Source organism: Kogia breviceps, chromosome 3 (genome assembly GCF_026419965.1).
Source record: "Kogia breviceps isolate mKogBre1 chromosome 3, mKogBre1 haplotype 1, whole genome shotgun sequence".
Taxonomy (NCBI): Eukaryota; Metazoa; Chordata; class Mammalia; order Artiodactyla; family Physeteridae; genus Kogia; species Kogia breviceps.
The window spans coordinates 41,386,012-41,408,942 of NC_081312.1; the positions used below are offsets into that span (position 1 = coordinate 41,386,012).

General features: G+C 35.3%; 1 protein-coding gene across 12 annotated transcripts in view; it reads right to left on the minus strand.

The window, feature by feature from the left end:
• Positions 1 to 22,931, minus strand: part of PCNX4 (pecanex 4) — a 59,309-nt gene that overhangs the window by 31,882 nt on the left and 4,496 nt on the right. For all 12 annotated transcript variants that reach the window (XR_010839537.1, XM_067028394.1, XM_067028396.1 and 9 more), the window contains 7 exons: positions 16,155 to 16,899; positions 10,739 to 10,918; positions 10,136 to 10,650; positions 9,789 to 9,889; positions 9,541 to 9,663; positions 4,865 to 5,225; positions 1,979 to 2,082 (listed from right to left, as the gene is read on the minus strand). Coding sequence is in view for 11 of the 12 variants with exons in the window: in XM_067028394.1 (XP_066884495.1) it covers positions 1,979 to 2,082; positions 4,865 to 5,225; positions 9,541 to 9,663; positions 9,789 to 9,889; positions 10,136 to 10,650; positions 10,739 to 10,918; positions 16,155 to 16,843 (2,073 nt within the window). In the remaining variant the exon portion in view is untranslated. The remainder of the gene's footprint in view (positions 1 to 1,978; positions 2,083 to 4,864; positions 5,226 to 9,540; positions 9,664 to 9,788; positions 9,890 to 10,135; positions 10,651 to 10,738; positions 10,919 to 16,154; positions 16,900 to 22,931) is intronic.

The following is a 22,931-nucleotide window of genomic DNA, read 5'->3' on the forward strand; positions in this document are numbered from 1 at the left end:
TAGCTAAGTAAGCTTGTGTCTGGAAAAATGAAAAAGAAAAAAAAAGACTGCCACCAAAAAGTATATCTTTATGTCATATATTTCATGGAGCACAAAAGATCAATAAAAGGACCCACATTATTAGGTATTATAAAACTGTACCATTAAAAAAATAGAACTAAATTAAGCAATGAAAATGTCCTCCATATTCTGCATGATTTTTTGCCTTCTGCTTGTACATGTTAGATTGGAACAGTAGTTCTCAAACTTTAGGTGAGTCAGAGTCAGTGGAAAGCTTGTTAAAACACAGACTGCTGGGCACTCCCCCAGAGTTTCTGATCAGTAGGTCTGGGGTGAGGTCTAAGAATTTCCATTTCTAAAAAGTTCCCAGGACATGTTAAAATTACTAATCTGGAGAACTGCATTTTGAGAACCACTGGACTAAAGGAACAGCTTTTTAGTCACCAGCAATTTTATCCAATCTGCACTAAGACAAAAAAATTCATTCATTCACTACTCATTCAACAAATATTTATAAAGGGCCTACTATGTGCCAGGCACTGTTCCAGGGGCTCAGGATATATTCTCCAAATAAAAACAGAGATCCTTGCTCTTGCAACATTTATATTAGAGAGTGGAGGAACACAGGTAATCAACAATAAAATTAATAATTACATAGTTTGCTAGAAGGTATAAGTGTTATGAAAATAGAGAAAAAGTAAAGCAAGCAAGGAGGACTGGAAGTGCAGGCAGGAATGGGAGTGGGTATTCAATTTTAAATAGGATGCCCACAGTAGACCTCATTGGGAAGGTGACATTTGAGCAAAGCCTTAAAGGTGGTGATGGAGTTAGCTGTGTCTGAGGAAGAGTGTTCCAGGCAGAGGGAACAGCCAGTATGCTGGAGTAGGGTGAGATGGTTAAAGGAGCAGATGAGACCAAATAGGGAGCCTGACCCTTTAGGGCCTTGGCTTTTACTCTGAATGAAAGAAGATATCCACTGTAGGATTTTGAGTAGGGAACTGACATGATCTGACTTAGATTTTAAAGATTATTCTGGTTGATAATAGGCTGTAGGGGGCCAGAGGCAGAAGCGGAGAGACCAATTAGGAAGCGATTGCAGCTACCCAGGAAAGAAATGAAGGTGGCTGAAAGTAGGGTGGTGAGAAGTGGTAGGATACAGGATATGACTTAAAGGCAGAGCCAACAGGATTTCTTGTTGGACCGGGTGTGGGGTATAGAAGTAAACAAGGAGTCAAGTATCACTGGACTAAAGCCCTAATGTTTTTGATCTGAGCCAGTAGAAGGATGGAGTTGTCAGCAAGGACCAGGGCAGTCTGATATTAACAGGTCAAGGAAAGAGAAGGAACCATCAAAGCAGACTGTCAAGGATTAATCCGTGAAACAAGTGAAGAGATGAACTCTGTCAAATTCTGCTGACAGGTCAAGAACGGGTCTGAGAATCAATCCTTGGATTTAGCAATGCCACAGCCACTGGAGACCTTGACAACAGCGGTTTTTACTAGAGTAATAGGTAATAGGGTCAAAAACCTAGAGTAAGTTGAAGAGAAAAATGGAAGAAATGAAATTGGAGACATGATTATAAGTGACTCTAATAAGGCATTTTGCTCTGAAAGGAGAAAAACAGGGTATTAGCAGGTAAGGGCAGTGGGGTCAAAAGAAGGTTTTTATATTAAGTTGAGAATGCTTATATGATATAGGAGTGAAGAAAATATTACTGAGTCACCTTTTTGAGATGCTCAACTAGATAGGGATAAAAAGAATAAAACTGGATAAAAAAGGGGCAAGTGTATTTTGTTACTATGCTCTATCATACAGTCAGCACTAATCTATCACTATGTGCATATTGAAATACACTTTAACGATCCCAAGTGTTTTCATAAGTAAAAAAATACTCTTCCAAAGTGAGCTATTAATTCTTTGATGTGTGCATAACAAAATTCTTACACACATACTAGAAAGGTTTCAAATGCACACTGACCTTAATGTTAATACAGCAATAAGTATAGCCACATTCTAGAATCATTATCCATATTAAACGATCCTGAAAACGGCCCAAGTAATGAGACCCAGGTAAGAGGAGACCTAAAACAAATTAAAAAAAAAAAAAAGTAATTGTTCAAGCTTGTTTTATTTTGCCACGTGAATCTTTAAAATTAATAACACACATGGAACTAATTAATAATTCTTTCTACCCTCTTTTTAGGTCAAGAATACAAACAACTATCCATCACATATCAGGAGGCATTAAATTAAGCTCTTTATAGGAACAGTTGGAAGAGAAAATCTACAGGTGATAATTTATAAGAATTAAGAATATATTTTCCAGAAAAACAACAAATTAGAACCTGTTATGTAAAACCCTAAATACATATTAAATATATTAGGAAAACATATTAAATATATAAAAGCCAACTTCACATTAATGATTTAAAACATTTTGGACATTTTTATATACATGCCTATAAAAGTATTTTGTGGTGTTAACAATTTACCTAAAATGCTATCTACCACACTGTACAAATACTTTTAAAACAGTTTTTCTCTCAACATTGTCTCTGAGCCATTATATATTGACTACAAAGCTCCTTCACTGTAACTATACTGAGAATTCATTGTATGAATATAGCTGAATTTAAATATTCATTTCCCTGATAACAAACATTTCAGATGTTTTCCACTATTATAAGTAATGCTGTATAAGTTATCTTTGTACAAGTCTGCTTGTACAATGTATTACGTAGAAAGAGTTAACATAGCAGAAATAACTGCTGTCTGTTGAAAGGCCTGCTTATAAAGTTGGCCCTTGGCTGGAAACTGGGAACTTGTATTTCAAAAGAGCTCTCACCAACCTAACTGAAAAACAGTCTCGCATTGTGCCTAAACTGTCTGTGCAAAGAACACAGTTTATACTGAGCACTTGTTTTCCTTTTGGGAGTCTGAAATTTTGGTATTTGGTAGGCAGCGGATGCCTACATGACCAGCCCTCAATATAAGCCTTAGGCATTGAGTCTCAAATAAGCTTCCCCAGTTGTCAACATATCACACATACTGTCACAACAAGGCAATGGGGAATTAAGCACGTTCTGTGTAACCCCACTGGGAGAGGACGCCTGGAAGCTTTCACCCAGTCTCTCACTCCATGTGACTTTTCCTTTGTATTTGTTCTGCATCCTTTTGCTATACTAAATCTTAGCTATGAGCACAACTATATGCTGTCCCATGTGTCCTCCTAGAAAATCACCAAATTTGGGAATGGTCTTGCGGACCCTCAAGACACACGTGTAAGAGTTTCTCTAGAATTGCAATCACTGGATCATGGAATCTAAAACTGTAACCCCTAGGCCATGGGATATGTACATCTTTACTACAGACTATTAAGTTTACTCTTCAAGGTAGCTGTATGAATTTACACATTCCCTTTCAACAGGGTTTAAGAGTTCCTATTCCCCACTCCCTAGCCAATACTTGTTAATGTCAGACTTTTTTTTACATTTTTGTCAATCATATGTGTGTGAAATGTTACCTCACTGTTTTCTGTTTTTCCCCCAGGAAATACTTTACAACACATTTACTGGTTGACTATAATTGATTTGATAATAAAATATAATTTCTACCTTATTACTAAGGTATTTATTATTTCAGGTGTGAGTTTAACCTTATAGGCATTTTTTTTTTTTTTTTTTTTGCGGTACGCGGGCCTCTCACTGCTGTGGCCTCTCCCGCTGCAGAGCACAGGCTCCGGACGCACAGGCCCAGCGGCCATGGCTCACCGGCCCAGCCGCTCCGCGGCATGCGGGATTCCCCCCGGACCGGGGCACGAACCCGCACCTCCTGCATCGGCAGGTGGACTCCCAACCACTGCGCCACCAGGGAAGCCCTTATAGGCATTTTTTAAAGTGGCATTGCACTATATAATAAAAATTAATTGGAACTGTATTAAAAGTGTAGAATATTTCCTATAAGAAAGGAAAATGATTATTCATAAAAAATTTGTATTACAAAAATAAAATTTTTCCTAAATTATCTCACATAATAGATAATTAGAAAAGTTCAACCCAAATAAACATTTCATTAAAATTCAAATTTTAAATTGCTACTCTCTGCCAGGGGAGTCAGTCTGCTAGGAAGTCACTGGACATACCTAAAACAAGTTCAGGGGCTAAAGCATACAGTAGGAGATAACACACTATTGTCATCGGCTTGTACTTTATCTAAAACCAACCTTGAGAAGTACAATATAGCTGAATTTACAGTTAGTGTATGATGAAATTATAAAATTATCACAAAATTATAATTATAATATTAGCTCATTCTCATCAAAAATCTTGCTAATATTCGTATAGCACTTCATTTTGGGAGGTTACCGATCACTGACCAAAGCTTTTATGTTACCTTATCCTCTAACCTTGTCAGAAAAGTTGCTAGACATTAACTAATAAGATACATGCAAACTCCTTTAAGCTCTTCAATCTTATATTTATATAATGCTAGTTTTCATTCTTTATGGGCCTAAGCTGTTACATCTACTTGACATGAACTCATTAAAATTCATGAAAATTTTGGGATAAGGTGTTTTCATGTTTCATTGGGGGACTATAACTTGATTTCAGTCAAGAAAATGTTTTTTTAAAAATGTCTAATCACCTATATGAAATTTTCACTTGGTATTTTTATTTTATAACTTTATTTCCCTCAAAATAAGGAATAGGAGATATACTTCTTCATATTTAAGGTCTTTCTGCCTGCACATCAAAGTATTAGAATCTGTATAACAGTTGATCAAAAGACTGTTTTTCTATGTGTTCATTTTTTTGTACTTTAAATACATTTGTGAGGATTTCTTAAGCACAACACATTTACTTACCTAAACTTCCAGCTGCCACTGCAGACTGCAGGGCAGTGTTCAAACTCGGGACCATCTGGTAGTAGTACACTGTATCTGCACACACACAGGCTGTGGTGCCCACAACTCCTGGCCAACTCTGAATAGGTCGAGGAAACCCCACCAAGAACAAAGGAAGAGTGAAGAGGGGGAGTAAGGGAGAAGAGAGTAGTGTAGAAAAAACTATGAAGACCAACACGAATGGAGAGAAGACAATGTTGAGTACACATAAAGTCGTGGTTGATTTTCTACGTTTTTTCTCTGTCCATGATGCCAAGAGTACGGTCACAGCAAACTGCAATTTAGAGATGAATTGAATCAGACGATCACGCATGATGCCAACCTGCAGAGACATAAAAATGATGTTTTTATTCTTAAATACCTTTCATAAATTTTCAAGATCATATAAGAAAAACAGTATAATTTTATTACTGCTCCAATATTTTTGAGGAAATAGCCCTTACATGAGATCCTTTGTTATAATTTTCTCCAATCTCACAATTAATAAATGAGACTACATTTTAAAGTTTCAGCTCTCTTAAAAAAAAAAGTACTAAAGAGGACAGAGTGCTATGTCTATCTTAAGCGTTGATTAAGCTTTGCATTACATGCTTGTTAAGTCATGAGAACTAGCAGTAGTAAACGGTTAAGCAACTATCCTTAATTTATCCTTATTTTAGAGAATATTTTACAGATTAAGAAACAGACATCATGCCATAAGACAAACCTCAATAGACTGAAATCATATTAAGTGTATTAATACAAATCATGAAAAGTATGTTCTTCAATCAAAACTGAATTAAATCAACAATAGAAAGAAATCTGGAAATTAAAAGACAAATTCCTAAATAACCAACAGGTCAAAGAAGAAATCACAAAATAAACAAGAAAACATTTTCAAATGAATGAAACACACACCAAAACTTGTGATACAGCAAACCCAGTCCTCAGAGGGAAATTTATAGCTACAAATGAAAGAGCAGAAAGATCTTAAAGCAATAACCTAATTTTCCACCTCAGGAAACTAGAAAACAAAGAGCAACTAAATCTCAAGTAAGCAGAGGTAAGGAAATAATAAAGATTGGAGTGGAAATTAATAAAACAGAGAATAGAAAAATAATAGAGAAAAATCAATGAAACCAAAAGCTGTTTTTTTGAGATCAGCAAAACTGACAAACCTTTAGCTAGACTGACCAAGAAAAATACATAGAAGACTCAAATTACTAAAATCAGGAAGGAAAGAGATAACATTGCCAGCAATCTTACAGAACAAAATAAAAAGAATTATAAGAGAATATTATGAACAACAGTATGCCAATAAATTAGATCACTTAGATGAAACTGACAACTTCCTAGAAAAAGACATAAATTACTAAAAGCAACTCAAGAAGAAATAGAAAATCTAAATATACCTATAACAAGTAGAGAAATTGAATTAACAATTTAAAAGCTACCCAAAGAGAAAAGCTGAGGCCCTGATGGCTTCCATACTACAAAATACTACATAGTACAGAATATTTTAAGATACATACTGAATACTACAAACATTCAAGATTATTGATATGAAATTCCCAACTCATTCTATGAGGTCACTGCTATTCTGATATCTAAACGAAAGATAAGAAAGCCACAAATATATACATCAGACAAAAATTCTCAACAAAACACTAGCCAACTGAATCCTGCAACATAAAGACAAGACTATACACCAAGACTGAGTGAGATTTATTACAGGAATGCAAGATTGGTTTAACAACTGAAAATCAATATATTACACCATGTTAGTAGATTAAAGAACCAAAACCACATGACTATTTCAATAGACACAGAAGAGGCAAAATCCAACACCCTCCATGATAAAAAAATTTAACTAGGAATAGAAGGGAACTAAAAGCAGGAATGGTAAGACAGACATCAACTTAAAGGAGAAAGACTGAATGCTTTCCTCATAAGATGTCCACTTTTACCTCTTCTATTCAACATTATACTGGAGGTTTTATCCAGGGCAATTAGGTAAGAAAAAGAAATGAAAGACATCCAGATTGGAAAGGAAGAAGTAAAACTATCTTTACTATATCTAATTTGCAGATGACATGATCTCATATACAGAATATCCTAAAAAATCCACCAAAAATCTATTAGAAACAATAAAATATTTCAGTGAGGTTTCAGGATATAAGATTAACATTAACTAATCAATTGCAGTTTATACTTGAGCAATAAACAACCCAAAAAATTAATTAAGAAAACAATCAAAAAAAAAAAAAAAAAAAAGAAAACAATCTACTTACAATATCATCAAAAGAATAAAATACTTAGGAATAGTATTTAATAAAAGTATAAGACTTGTAAACTGAAAACTACAAAACAATGTTGAAATAAAGAAGATATAAATAAACATGAAGACATGTCATGTAGATGAATGGGAAGAATTAATATTTTTAAGACAGCAACAAAGCCAAATCTAGCCTCTGTATCCCGACACTGAATTGAATCTCAGAGACAAGAGTTTTGGGTAAAGTAGAAAAGAATAGTTTTATTGCTTTGCCAGACAAAGGGGGCCACAACAGGTTAATGTGCTCAAAACTGTGTGTCCCAAACCTGGGAGTGGGGGTGGTGGAGGTGGGGTGAGGAGTTTTATAGTCAAGGGGAGTAGGGTTGCTGGTAAGGATCAGGGTGCCGTGCTGCATTCCTTCAATCCAAAGATCATCTGGCATCAGGTGATGATGGGCAAATTGTGACCTTCTCTGGAATGAAGAGTGCTTCATCAAGTAGTTAACACTTTCCATTTGGTGGGGGTTTTAGTTCTGCAGAAGAGCTCAAAGATATTGTTATGTGTATTCCTTGAGCGGGAACCAGGACCCTGCTCCTAAGGCTGCACTATTGTTTCTTGACTGCTCCTCACTTGTCTCTCCATCCTCTCCCTTCCCCGATTAGCAACTGTTTGAACCTGCCCTTTGGAACTCAGGGAAGAGGACACAGAAAGGCTTTTGTGCCCAGGAGCCCCACAGGGTCCTGCTCAGTTTCAGCAATATTCCCCAAATTTTATCTACAGATCCAAGGCAATCCCTATCAAAGTCTCAGATGCCTTTTTGAAAAACTTGAAAAGCCAAAACCAATATTTCTATGGTAACACAAAGGTACCAGAATAGTCTAAACAATCATGGAAAAGAACAACAAAGTCATAACATTCACACTTCCCAATTTTAATACCTAATACAAAGCTACTGTAATCAAGACAGTGTAGTACTGGCATAAGGATAGACATATAGATGAATGGAAAAAAGAATAAGAGCCCAGAAATAAACCCTTACATTTGTTTGATTTCTGGCAGGGTGCCAAGAAAAGTCATTGAGGGAAGAAGAGCTTTTTCAATAAATGATGCTGAAACCATTGTACATCCATATACAAAAGAATGGATTTGGAACCCTACCTCATAACATATATAAAAATTAACTCCGAGTAGATCATAGACCCAAATGTAAGAGCTAAAACTATCATAGACCCAAATGTAAGAGCTAAAACTACAAAACTCTTAGGAGAAAACATAGCAAATCTTTACAATCTTGAATAGGCAGTGTTTATTAGATATGACACCAAAAATACAAGCAACAAAAGAAAAAAATAGATAGATTGAATTTCATCAAAATTAAAACTTTTTTGCTTCAAGGGACATTATCAAGAAAGCTAAAGACAACCTACAGAATGGGAGAAAATTTTTGCTTGTCATATATCTGTCAAGGAACTTGTATCCAGAATATATAAAGAACTCTTAAACTTAACAATAAGAAGTCAAATAGCCCAGGTAAAAATGGGCAAAGAATCTGAATAGACATTTCCCCAAAAACATACACATAGGGCCAATAAACATATGTAAAGATGAATCATTAGTATTCACAGAAAGGCAGTATCAAAATCATTAAAAGACCCATGAAAATGCTATAATGAAAAAGTCAGACGACTGTTGGTGAGAATGTAGAGAAATTAGAATCCTCATACACTGCTGGTGAGAATGTAAAATGGTGCAATTACTTTGGAAAAATGTTTGGCAATACCTTGAAGTGTTAAGACATAAAGTTCATGCGTAACTGAAATTCCAGTCCTAGGTAGACATACCTGACAGAAATGAACTCACATGTCCATATAAAAACTTGTACTTGAATGTTCATAGCAGCATTATTCATAATAGTCAAAAAGTGGCGACAACCTAAATATCTATAATTTAATGAATGAATCAACTAAATGTGATATATCCATACAATGGAATATTTTTCAGCAATAAAAAAGAATAAAATACTGATATATGCTACAACATGGATGAATGCTGAAAACATGTAAGAGAAAGAAGCCAGATGCAAAAGACAACATATTGTATAATCATATTTGTGTGAAATGTCCAGAATTGGCAAATCTTTAGAGACAGAAAGTAGATTAATGGTTGCTGGGGCTGAAGTAAGAAGTAGATGAGATGGAGAGCAGAATGGAAATGACTATTAATGTGTATGAGGTTTCTTTCGGGGATGTTGAAAATATTCTAAAATTAGATTGTGGTGATGGCTGCAAAGTTCTAAATATACACCGCAGAACTTTACACTTTAAGTGAATGATTTTGTGGTATATGAAATACATCTCATTAAAGCTGTTAAAAGTATATTTACCAGTAAGAGTCTGATTCCTGTATCCAGGTTTCTGTTCCACCATATGTCTGTATTGGAGATCAACAAGTGCACTGCTGATACAATGACTGTCTCCAATAAAGCATTTTCTGTATTCTGCCATACCTGCAGTACACAAATTTATCACTTTATTAGGCAGAATTTGATAATCTAAGTAAACTGTTAGAGTAAACAAAATCATAATTAAATTTGGGAATAGGAAAATACTATTAAGTGCATATTAGCATTACCATTCTAAAAGCTCTTGTGAATCCAATGGAGACAGACACAGAGTGGAGTCCTTGTAAGGAACTGTCCAATGAAAGAAATGCTATCATAGCAAAAGGTGACACTAAGGCAAACAAAAAGAGACAAATTTAATGAAGGCAAAATAATCCCTTCTACTATATTTTATTTTGGCCTATGAATATTTTTATGAGCACATTTAAGCAATGAGCTAAAAAAACCAATAAATAAACCAAAACATAAAAGAATAAACACTTGTATGCAGTATAATATTATACAAATACAGGAATTCCATAATATTTTTGTACACTTCCTAGATAAAATACAAATTTATTAATATTTGTCTTCCTACCTAGATTTATCAAAATCCGTCTGACAATGCCAATCTTCGTGAGCTTTGTTTGCTTCTCTAGGAATAAAGTCACAGTCTGTGCATGCTTTGGATAGATAGGGTTCCGGAAAATTCCAAATATATAGACACTTTGAATTTCTTTAAGTATCCATAGTATTATAAATAATATCATCAAAATATAGCCAACAATAGCCTGGGGACTGTCTTTGGAAATCTGTGAGAAATCAGCAAAGTGATGCAACAAACCAGTTTCTAAGAGAGCCAAGACTAATACAATGCTGTAGAAAAGGTATTCCTTCCAAGTAAACTGTTTTTCCAAACCACTGGGTAAAGCCTTAGATTTGGTTCCCACTCTGTGTCCGGTCACACTGTGTTTGAAGCCAAAAACTATCTCACTTAGGTTAAGACTCAGTAAGAATCCAAGTCCAGTCATGAAAAGAACCACACCAACAGTGCTGGGAATGAAATATGATGTTACAGCTGTTCCAGTAGAAATGATGAACATTATTAACAACCTGCAGAGGGAAAAAAAAAGATCTGCTTGAAAAGAAAAATGTTCTTTGAGAATAAATTACATATCAGTTTAATATTTAAAATAATTACCGTAGGTGGGTTGACATAGATGAGCCTCCAAGGCCAAACTCTAAAACCTGCTCCATTGCCCATAAGAAAAGTGCATCAGGTGGGGGTAGGGTCCCGAGTGCCCACAGAAAGGGTAAAAATATAAACAAGACGTGTAAAATCTGATTCATTTGTTCTAGAACTGGTATATTTACCATAAACCTACAATAAAAAGAAAATATTTATATCATACAAAACAATAATTACAAGAAGATCTTTAAAGGAAAAACAAAACACATACACCTCCCTCTACACCCCTCTGCCCTGAAACAAAAGAATATTTACAGGAAGGTCCTAACCCCAAATTGCAAAAGATCAAAAACATAAATTGTGACCACTGTCCTTCCTCTATACCAGCAAGTACTCAATTGTATACAAGTGTAGTACAGGGCGAAAATATTTCTCCCTTAAATCCTTAAACTACATTGGCTGCAATTCCACCAATGATTCTATAGTTTAAAAATTTTAAATTTAAAATTGCAAGCAACCCTGGGAAAGCCAAAGCCTTCCTGCTGTTCATATCTTAGTAGCTAGCAAAGAGAGTAAGCTTTTCTCTTTTTCCTACTCTCTCCTGTACTGTCTTGCTCCCAGGTCCTGGAATTTGAAATCAGTATATTTAAAATCAGAGGTCAGCAACTAGGTTATGAACATGTCTCTGTGGGTTAGCCTGGGAATTTAACAAACATATAATATTGTTTCTATTTTGTATGAAGTGATATGGATTTGAGAACACAAACTTGTACAACACAGTCTCATAAATTAGTGAAGGCTTCTATCTCAAGTGGAGAAACTAGTTTTTGGTACAGCACTTATCAGTTAAAAGTAACATTATCAAATTGTTTCAAATAATTTAACAAACACTTTAAAGCACAGAGGAATAAAAATTATCAATATGTTACTAAGTTTTTGGAATAAGGTTAGCCAAACACCTTGCCTGGAAACCAACAACGCTGTAGTACTTATGGAGTTCCAAAGACAACTTTCAAAAGAGAAAACTAAATCTCAAAACTTAGAGCATAATAATTGTACTTGAATATCTGAGCTGCTAGGAATCAAAGTCAAGGAGAAAGGCAACTAATATTTATACACTTAAGTGTATGTTAACAGCCGAGAAGCAAATGCATAGCAACTATGATTATAATAATGGTATGATGTGCTTCCTTACACAGGTATCAGGACGATGCCAGCTAATGCAGTCTGCTTCATAATGTATGTCCTTCAAATTTTTATAAGCAGAGAGAATTAACGAACACAAGGTTAACAATGTGATGCTATATTAGAGGATAATACTTTCTGTAGTGTAGTTTTAAAATAAAATTCATTTCATTCTGAGAAGAAAACACTCCAGTAACAAAAAAGAAAATCAAACCACACACAATAAGCCACAGGAAGGTCAAGGAAAACATGTAGATTTGTACAGTTTTTTTTTTTTAAAGACAACACTTCTCTTGCTAACATATTCAAGGAAAGGATAATTTGTGTAAAAATAATGTATACTTAGGAAATATGTTACCCAAGTTCTATTTTACCCCCCCCAATATCTTTTTGTTCTTAAAGTAAACAAGCAATAGTACAGAAAAGTGTTTATACACAAGGATAGCACAATATAAGAATACATAATTGAAATAACCAAACATTGTGATTACTTTCCTGTGTGTATGACTCAGGATGATCACACAGATGATTACTGTGGTTCTTTTACAACAGAAAAATGTTTAAATCCTAAAATTTCTGATAACGTAACAGTAATTTTCTAGAGCAAAAAAATCTAAGCCCGCAAGAAAAAACTGTTTTTCTAACAACCATAAAAATATTTCAAATTCTGTACACTCACTAAGATCCACATGCCCAGAAAATGATGTTCCTAATATGTAGTGGCTAAGATGATATAAACGTGCATCATTCATTCAAACAGTTCTGGAGAGTCTATGAACTAAGCACTGAAGGTTTCACACTTGTCTTCAATAAAAATGCGTAGAAAAAGTCATTTAAAATTATTAATATACAACTGTACTAGGTAGACTAAAGAATGCAGGAAGACAAAAGATCACTACACTGTAGGGCTTGTCTCTTCAACTTTCACATTCTCTGAAAGAATATTAAGATACAACTTGACGTATCTGACAACTCTCCAAATTCGAATAGAGTACACATTTCATACAGTATTTATATGCAGTATCACACCTACTACTGCATAAAGAACATCTTGATTATTATTTTGTTACTAAGAAGATAAAATTTTTCTAAATTCGAAATGGGAGGTAATTTTTCTATATAAACTTCATATTTTCTTTAAAAATAGATTCAAGGACTGCCTCTGTCTTTTAGTTATAGTTGAAAAAATCTTTTTATAATTATTAAACTGTAAACATTAAAACTGTATATTAAATCCAACTTGAATATAGTAAATAAAAACCATTTTATGCTCTTTTATCGAGAAATGAAAAATGAGTAATCAGTCAAGGTAACCAAATTGTAAATTAACTGAGATTTTTTAAAAGATTAAAAGAACCTAGGGCATCATTTAAATGCAAAGATATTTTATAGCAGGTAATTTCTGATATCAGAAATGGCACAGTGAGATAGTAACTCAATAATTTATATTCTGAAAGTAAAAATCTTATAAATAAATCTTTCAAAAGGGGTCAAATGTATACATATACATTTAAATTCAATTTTATTGCTAATTTTTCAAAATCAAGTTTTTAATTGTAATATATTTTATAGTTAGTAAATGGTAGTGGTACTAAGAAATCAATTACAATAGAATTTCCATAAATTAATTCTCCTCTTACAATATTTGACTAGGTGAAGAACTACAAGGGTACTATGTTCTTTGGTCCATAAATGTAGCACAATTAGAAGAGGTTAAGAGTTAAGGAATAGCAGACATCTAAGAATCGGTCAGTTTCAGTACACAAACTGGCTATATATTTTTAAATGCCTTGTCTTCTTTTGGGCTACCGTAACAAAGTACCATAGACTAGGTGGCTCAAACAATAGAAATTTATTTCTCACAATCTGAGATCAGAGTGCCATTATGATTGGGCTCTGATGAGAACTCTCTTCCTGGCTTGCAGAGAGCCAACTTCTCACTGTATCCTCACATAGTGGAGAAAGAGAGAGAGATGGAACTCTCTGGTGTCTCTTCTTATAAGGGCATCAATTCCATCAGGAACTAGGGCCACCCTGATGACCTAATTACCTCCCAAAGATCCTCTCAAAATATCACTACATTGGGGGTTAGGGCTTCAACAGAAGAATTTTGAAGAGACACACACATTCAGTCCATAACATTCCACCCTGATCTCCCAAATTCATGTTCTTCTTACATGCAAAATACATTCATTCCTTCCCAACAGCCACAAAATTCTTAACTCATTCCAGCATCAACTCTAAAGTCCATCCTGAGGCAAAATCCTCTCCAGCTGTGAACCTGTGAAACCAGAAAAGTTATGTGCTTCCAAAACACAGTGGTGGGACGGGCAAAGGATGGACATTCCCATTCCAAAAGGGAGAAACAGGAAAGACGGGGTGATAGGTCCCCAAAAAAGTCCAACATCTGGCAAGGCAAATTCCAGTACATTTTAAGGTTGTAGAATAATCCTCTTTGGTTTCATACTCTGCCCTCCAGGCCCCCAGGGCAGCAATGTCACCCAAATAGTTCTAGGTCAGGGTCCCACCCCAAGAGCTCTGCAGGGTAGTACCAGCCCCAAGGCTTCCAGAAGAGGCTTTCTAGCTTGTTGAAACCTGATAATCTCTGAATCACTTTTAGGATCATTTGGTGCTTAAGAAAAGTGCCATGTTCACCATCAAATAGCTCTAATATCCCTGTCCTGTCAAATTTAATAACTTTAATAGCATTCATCCATTACATCTTTAGTTCAAAGTGGAAGTGTTTCTGCTCTTATAATCCCAGAAACTCTTCACTGAGCGACAGTCCAGCCACACCCCTGGTGTTCCCTTCAGAACATGCTTTCTCATTTTTTGCAATATGGATAGACTGAAAATGTCCCAAATCTTCAAGTTCTGGTTCCATTTTGTTTAGCAATTGCTTCTTCAATTCATCTCTCTCCTTTATATTTTACTATAAGCTGTCAGGAGAAATCAAGCTGTTCATTCAACACTTTGCTTAGAAATCTCCTCGGCTATATATCCAAATTTATCACTCTCAAGTTCTACCTTTCACAAAATATTAGAAAATGATTCAGCTAAGTTCTTTGCCACTTTATGACTAGGATCGCCCTCTCCTCCAGTTTCCAATAACATGCTCTCACTGCTGTCTTGAGACTTCACCAGAATTACCTTTAATGTCCACATTTCTAGCACACACTTCAAAACTCTTCCAGCCTCTACCCATTACCCAGTTCCAAAGCCGCTTCTACACTTTTAGGTATTTGTTATGGGTGCACCCCATCTTCTTGGTATCAAAATCTTAGCCAGCTCATAATGAAATACCATAGAGTCGGGTGACTTAAACAACAGAAATTTATTTCTCACAGACCTGGAGTCTGGAAGTCTGAGATTAGAGTGCCACCATGATCAGGGTATGGTGAAAACTCTCTTTCTGGCTTGAAGACAGCTGCCTTCTCATTTCATTTTCATATGTTGGAGGGAGAAATCAGGCTCTTTAGTGTGTCTTCCTATAAGGGTACTAATCCCATCATACCAGGGCCCCACTCTCATTATCCTAATTAGCTCCCAAAGACCCCATCTCCAAATATCACCACATTGGGGGTTAGGGATTTAATAAATGAATGAGGGTGGTACAAACAGTCCATGAAGTGGTGCCTGTACATTTCTACCTGTGATAGAGAAAGCTGCAATCTATAGGAACAGAGAAAGAAATGTTAGATTTAGAAAAGGCAAGCAAAAGAAGTCATCAAATAATTTTGTTTAAAATTGCTATTTTCTTCTTTTCTTCCATAGCAAATTGATTTTTTAAAAAATCAATATTCTATATAATTACGATAACAAAATTAAATAAGTTATTCTATTCATCTTAAATCCACTCAATCTGTGCATTAACATTTATGTGTATAAATTTTAAATTCTCTATTTTCCTTTCACAGCAAAGTTCCATCTCATTTCACAGGTTTCACCCAGGCTATCTTACAGATTCATAGCTCCTTATTTAAAGTAAAACACAGTATTGAAATTTTGCTTATTTACCTTAACTTATAAAGGGTTTTCTTTTTATTCTTCAACAAGATTTAATTACTGTTTTAGGATGAATGTTTAACAAAGATTAGTCCTATGAGATTATTCATCAAAACAACCTATCACCCAAAGGTTTGATGACTTTTAATTCATACATTCTTTTCTTTTAATATTAAGGAGAGTGCTCTTACTATGTATGCTTAAAAATAAAGTTATAAAGTATTTGATAGCTTATTACCTGTGTGCAAGATCTATAGAAACAAAGAAAAAAATATAAAGAGGTCTCATAAGAGGAGTGATTTCATAAGTATCCTGGGTTTGGAAAGTTGCAGTCTCTGTAGCTGTGTTTACAATTAGTGAATATTCTCCTATACACAATGTCATCCATCCAAAGGCAAATAGTACAACAGTGCCTCCTGCACTGCCATACAGCAGGGTTATTCTATTCGGGAGCAAATACCATGTTCCAAGACCACACATTAAGCCAGCAAGAACAGAATGAAAAACGGTATTGGCTGTATGTTTTTTGCCAGGAATTAGAAATTTGATGGTCTCAGCACCAGCACAACTTGTAAATTCATGCTCATCTTCCTCTGCTAAGATATCTGTGGTCAGCATTCTTTCCACTGTCACCGATCTGCTTCTGGCATATAAACTTGTGAATTGGATGACAAATGCAGTGAAAAGCATTAGTCCACCTGAAAGTGCTGCTGTATAATAGTCTTCCAGGATGCCTAACTGGTACAAAAGTGTCCCTATTCCACCCAAAACCCATGGCATCAAAAAAAGGATAATCTGATTAACATATATGTAAGGAGGGGCACAATAGCCTAACTTGAGTCGAGGGCCTCCAAGAACAGTCTGTGGAAAGCGCTTCAGAAAGAAGTCCTGTTTGTAATCATTCAGCAGAGGCACATCTGGACACATCCTTCTCACTCAGGATTATTCTGAAAGTCACATCCTTTTCTGAAACACAGCGGTCTCTAAGAAAAAGAAAAAAAATCACTATTTGAAAATATACTTAAAACATGAGGGAGAAAAATCCCATATTTCCATTAGTTCCTTAGTGCAGGATTTGTAACTTCACTTCTCTAGCTCCTTCCCATTGCCTGACACATACTTGGCACAAAACAAATAGTTGCTAAGTGCTTTTTTTTTATTTGGAAAAAAGTCATATTCACTACTAATTTATCTGGAACTTAGATAAACTTGGAATTTCTTAAGTAACCCACATTTTCGGATTTTGAGGTCAAAGGAAAGTTCAAAAAGCCAGTACTCTCAACCCAAATCTGCTAGTGGTTTAACCGATCATTTCCCTGAGTGCTTCTGTTGTTTGTTTCTTAACTTTTCTATTACAAGGGTGAGCAAAATTTTTCTATAAAGGGTCAAATAGTAAATATTTTTCTGTTACAATGACTCAACCCAGCTGTTGTTGCAGAAAAGCAGCCATAGATAAGTAGATATTAGTAGCTGTCTTCCAATATAACTTTACAGTATTTACACAAACAGGCTATGGGCCAGATTAGCCTGTGGGCCATAGTTTGCCAACCCCTGCTCTATAAAATAAGGATATTCTCTATAATTCCTTTGAATTGAAATGGAAATAGAAGTGGAAAATAGAAATACTAAGTGTTAGTCACATCACTTAACAATTATAGTAAACTTGGGCTTTTCTGATAATTCAAAAAGTCAAACTCTGCTAAAATAGTAGCATTTCAATAAAAAGCCACTGGCAGCTCAACATGCAGTAGGAAGGACAATGAACTGGAAACCAAAAGACTCCAAGAGTCAGATTACATGCTTATTATTAAGCATATTATCACTATGTTACCACATGCAAACCACTTCCTGACTCAATTTTTAGTCTCTCTTTCTCTTGTCAGTTTCCAAAAATCTACCAGAACTAGTAAAACATGAAATAATAAAAGGACCCATATATGCTTTAGTCTAGATTATTTCATTTAAGGGCCATAAAAAACTAAGGATCAAATAATATGGATTCTGTTCTCTTCAACTTTCCCTTTTCCTGTTTCTGAAAAACAGTTGCCTGTTAAGGAGATCAGCTAGTGAAGCATTACCTCAGGGGTCATATACTAAGTTAGAAATGAAAAATTAAGTTTAAAGCCATCTTCATAAAGATAGACATATAGACCAATAGAATAGAATAAAGAGTCCAGAAATAAACCCTCACATATACAGTCAAATATTTGACAAGGGTGCCAAGACCATTCAATGAGGAAAGAACAGTCTGCAAAAAAATGGTGCTGGGGAAACTGGGTGTCCACATGCAAAAGGATGAAGTTAGCTCCTTACTTAACACCATATACAAAAGGTAACTCAAAACGGATCAAGAGCTTTAAAGTATAATGCCTAAAACAACAACACTCTTAAAAGAAAACATAGGACAAAGCTTCTGATATTGGATTTGGCAATGACTTCTTGGGTATGACACCAAAGGTACAGGTAACAAAAGAAAAAAATAGACAAAATGGACTTCACAAAAATCAAATCATGTGCATCAAAAGACACTATCAACAGAGTGAAAAGACAATTAACAGAATGGGAGAAAAAATAAGTTATGAATATCCAGGATATATAAAGACCTCCTATCCAGGATATATAAAGACCGCCTAAAACTCAACAACAGAAATACAAACAATCTAATTCAAAAACTGGCAAAGAACTTGAACAGACATTTCTCTAAAGAAGATATACAAATGGCAATAAGTACATGAAAAGATGTTCAACATCACTCATCATTAGGGAAATGCAAATCAAAATATAATGAGATAACACTTCATGTTCATTAGGATAGCTACTATCAAAAAAAAAAAAAAACCCAGAAAATAAGTGTTGCCAAGGATGTGGAAAAATTGGAATCCTGTGCACTGTTGGTAGGAAGGTAAAATGGTACAGTTGCTATGGAACACAGTATGGTAGTTCCTCAAAACATTAAAAATTGAATTACCATATGATCTAAGAATTCCACTTCTTGATATATACTACAAAGAATTGAAAGCAGGGTCTCAAAGAAATAATTTGTATACTCACGTTTACATCAGCATTATTCACAATAATTAAAAGGTGGAAGCAAAGCAAGTGTTCATCAAAGGATGAATAAATAAGCAAAATTCAGTATATACATACAATGGAATATTATTCACCCCTAAAAGGAAGAAAATCCTGCAAATTGCTATATCATGGGTGAAACTTTAGGACATTATGTGTAGTGAAATAAGCCAGTCACAATAAGACAAATACTATATAAATCTACAAACTACTTAGAGTAGTCAAAATCACAGACAGAAAGCAGAATAGTGGTTGCCATGGGCTGAGGGGAGAGGAGAATGGGTCGTTACTGTTTAATTGGTATACAGTTTTACTAGACGAAAAGAATCACGGGGAGAGACAGATGCTTGCACAACAATGTGAATGCATTGAGTATCACTGAACTGTACACTTAGAAATGGTCAAGATGGTAAATTTTATGCTCTGTGTATTTTACCACACAAAAAAAATTTAAAGCCATCTTAAAGTAACCTTTCTTCCTGTCAGTTTAAAAGAGTCTTTCTGCAAGTCACTTCTACCCAACCAACATCAGCCATGGAGGGAGCTTTTGGGTATCATAAAAGGTTTTCTGGTCATCACTAATTACTACCTTAGAGCACCTCTTGCTATACTTTTGGGAAATTCTTTATACTGTAAACACTTATAGTCTTATATCTTCCAGCTACTGGCCTTAGCTCTATATAGAAAGTCATAGCTTTTACTCACATGACAGCCCTGCAAGTACTCACAAAATAGCAGAACCACAGTGCCAAATGGAACCTTAGCGGTTGATGGTTTAATCTCAGAAAATGAAAAGATTGCCTCCCTCCCCTATGAATGAGCATATCTCCTGTACCGATGTCAGTGATGTCAGTGTATTGTACTGATATGCTTGTTCAGTACAAGCCATAGGTAAGTAAGGATATGCTACTATGAGTGTGGGTAAAGATTCTGATTTCAATTATCCATGGATGATGCTACCAGACAGGAAATTGAGCTTGGATGGCTGGCCTGAGGATTTTGAAGAATCTAGATGTACCTGAAATTTCCCCAGGGAGTTAGGTAAAAGCTGGCCCCTCCTTCTCCACTGAGGCAAGTGAGGAACAAGGTGAGATGGCTCGCTGGGAAAGGAAGCCAGAAATTGAAGATACCTTATAAACTAGATTATCTAGCTGCATGTTACCACCCATATTCATTAACCTTTTAGTACTTCTGAGTCTTTTGTAAATTTAGTTTAAATGTTCTTACCCATTTGATGGAATACTTTGTGATTATATTCCAAACAGTGGAATACTCTCAAGATCTACTGTTGATTTGGAAACATGGAAAGATGCCCACAATATACTGCAAAGTACAATACACACAGTGATGATCCCATTTGTATTAGAAAAAAAAGTACACACACTTGTCTGTATACATGGTTATTCGGTGTGTCTAAATGTAAAAAATTTCAGAAGTCATACTCACTAGGCTGTGTTTGTGTGTATTTTACATATAACATTTTGACACCTCTTTAAAGTATCAAATATCCTCTAGAACTCTCAACCCATGCCCTGCAAACACATCCTGTGGCCTTCTGGGTGCCTATGCACATACCCTTTCCTTTGCCCAGGATGTCTTCTCCTTCCTTCCATAATTACTAATCTTAGTCAACTTTCAAGATTCAGTCTAATCCTTTCTGAAAATTTTGCAGAACACTTAGAACAAACTATGCCTCTCTCCTATCTGTGTATCAAAAACATTGCTTGTTCATAGTACTCATCTTGTAACATGTATCAACAGAGGGCATTTATTGTATTGTTCACCTCTTTACATGTTATCTGTTCAAATGTTTTTCTTTTCTCTACTATTAAGCTATTTGTGGGTAAGGGCCAAATCTTGAGATACTTCTGATTCTCCATAATATTTAGTAAAATACTGTACCTTGGCACAGAAAGGCATGTATTTAGTACATTACTGGCATAGCTTAAGTAAGATGATTAAAGTTGGAGAACATTAAATATTGTTGTTAAAAGGGAAGTTGGATGTTATTTACTGGTTTTGAAAACTTCTTCCAGTATATCCTGCCCCATTCAAAACAGTAAACCCATAAACTCTTTATTCCCAGTTTTTAAATGTTTGGAAAGTATCTTCATTTATTTTTCTTATGGACTAAATGATAGTATGGTCTAATGGTAGTACTATTGGCTCAGAGAAGATTTTGCTTAAAGCAGTATAGTATCCCAGTCATACTGTAGCAGGATGGGCCTGAGGGAGAAACATGGCTGTGTTTCTCCCATGGAGAAGGAAATGGCTAGAGGATTTTAACATGTCAGAAGTCCAATTTTAATTTGCTCCTTGTCTTATGCTACACTTTAATCTCCTTCATTACCAGGAAAGCACAGCTAGTTCTTACTGGGAGAGCAAAACAGGAAGAACGGCAGACACAAGAGGCAAAATAAGGCAGGAGCGATAATAAAGTGAGGGCAGACGAAAAAGTATGAAGGGTATAAGTTCCCTCAAGAAGCCTTAGGAAAATGTGGGAGGACACTGGGATGGCGATTTATTTTAATGGAATATAAAAAGAAAGGCTGAAGGATACAGGATTGTTTGCCCTACAGAATGTTTTTTGAAAAGGTGTCTGTGGTCAAAGAAGTTTGAGAAACTATATACCAGACTGTAATCTTGAAGAGTCACAATGGATATCAGCAGACTAAAGACTCTGAGACATCTTCAAGTTAAAAAAAATACCACTGCAAATCTGCTTAAAATATGTCATCTGAGTTTTCCAAACTTATTTGTCCTTGGAACCCATTTTTCCCTTGATATCTAATAACAGATCATGTGTGCAGTGTTTTATGGAAACTGCTTTCAGAAATATTGGCCTGGGCTTCAATCACAACCTTAAAGATTTAGGTAGGTGAAGTAGAGTTAAAATGATATACCAGTTAAGGAGGAATGTCATTAACAAAGGTACACAAGAAAAAAAATTATGGAAATTTGATAGGTAGCAAGTGCATCAGGTTGTTTTTTCTAGTATTTTAAGGATAAAAGAGGATTACATGACAGATACTGTAAATTCATTTAGGCAAAAATTAGGATAAATTGGTACTGTTTGACTTAAACTTTAATTACAGATCCTGGAATACTTCAAAAATATTTTCTTTGTATGAAATGACAGTTACATTTCTATAGAGAGATCTTCTAAGTCCTAATCTGGATTAGTAGCATGAAAAAATAAATTCAGAATAATTAAAACTAACTCCCTGAATGAGAATTTGGCATATACTCTGAAAGACTGTTAAAGACAGATTGATGCATTTATATGGCTGCTACCTCCAACATGTTAAAATGAAAAATGGCTCAAGGCTTAGGGAAAAAAAAAATTAAAGTTGTGAAAAGAGAAGTTAAGGGATAAACGTGACATCACAATAATCATTTAGGCCATATGCTTTCTTCATATGCTACTCTGAAAGCAGGCCAACAAAATAGCCATAGAAATGTTACTTTTGGGGCTTCCCTGGTGGCGCAGTGGTTGAGAATCTGCCTGCCGATGCAGGGGACGCGGGTTCGTGCCCTGGTCCGGGAAGATCCCACATGCCGTGGAGCAGCTGGGCCCGTGAGCCATGGCCGCTGAGCCCGCGCGTCCGGAGCCTGTGCTCCGCAATGGGAGAGCCACAACAGTGAGAGGTCCGTGTACCACAAAAAAAAAAAAAAAAAAAAAAAAAAAAGAAATGTTACTTTTTTGGAATTTGAGCCACATTTCTTACCCATTATCCAAAAGGGTAGGAAACAAAGATCAATTTAGCAATGATCTAGAAAAGAGTACTTAGTTACCAAAACTTTAACTCAGCAACCATGCAATATATCAGCCTGAAAATCCCTTAAAACAAAGAAAGAGATAACAAAAAGTGGCAGTTTGGGGGGATTATACTGAATTTATAGTTCTCTAAATTTGGCAAAAAGAATTCCTAGAAATAGAAGTTTT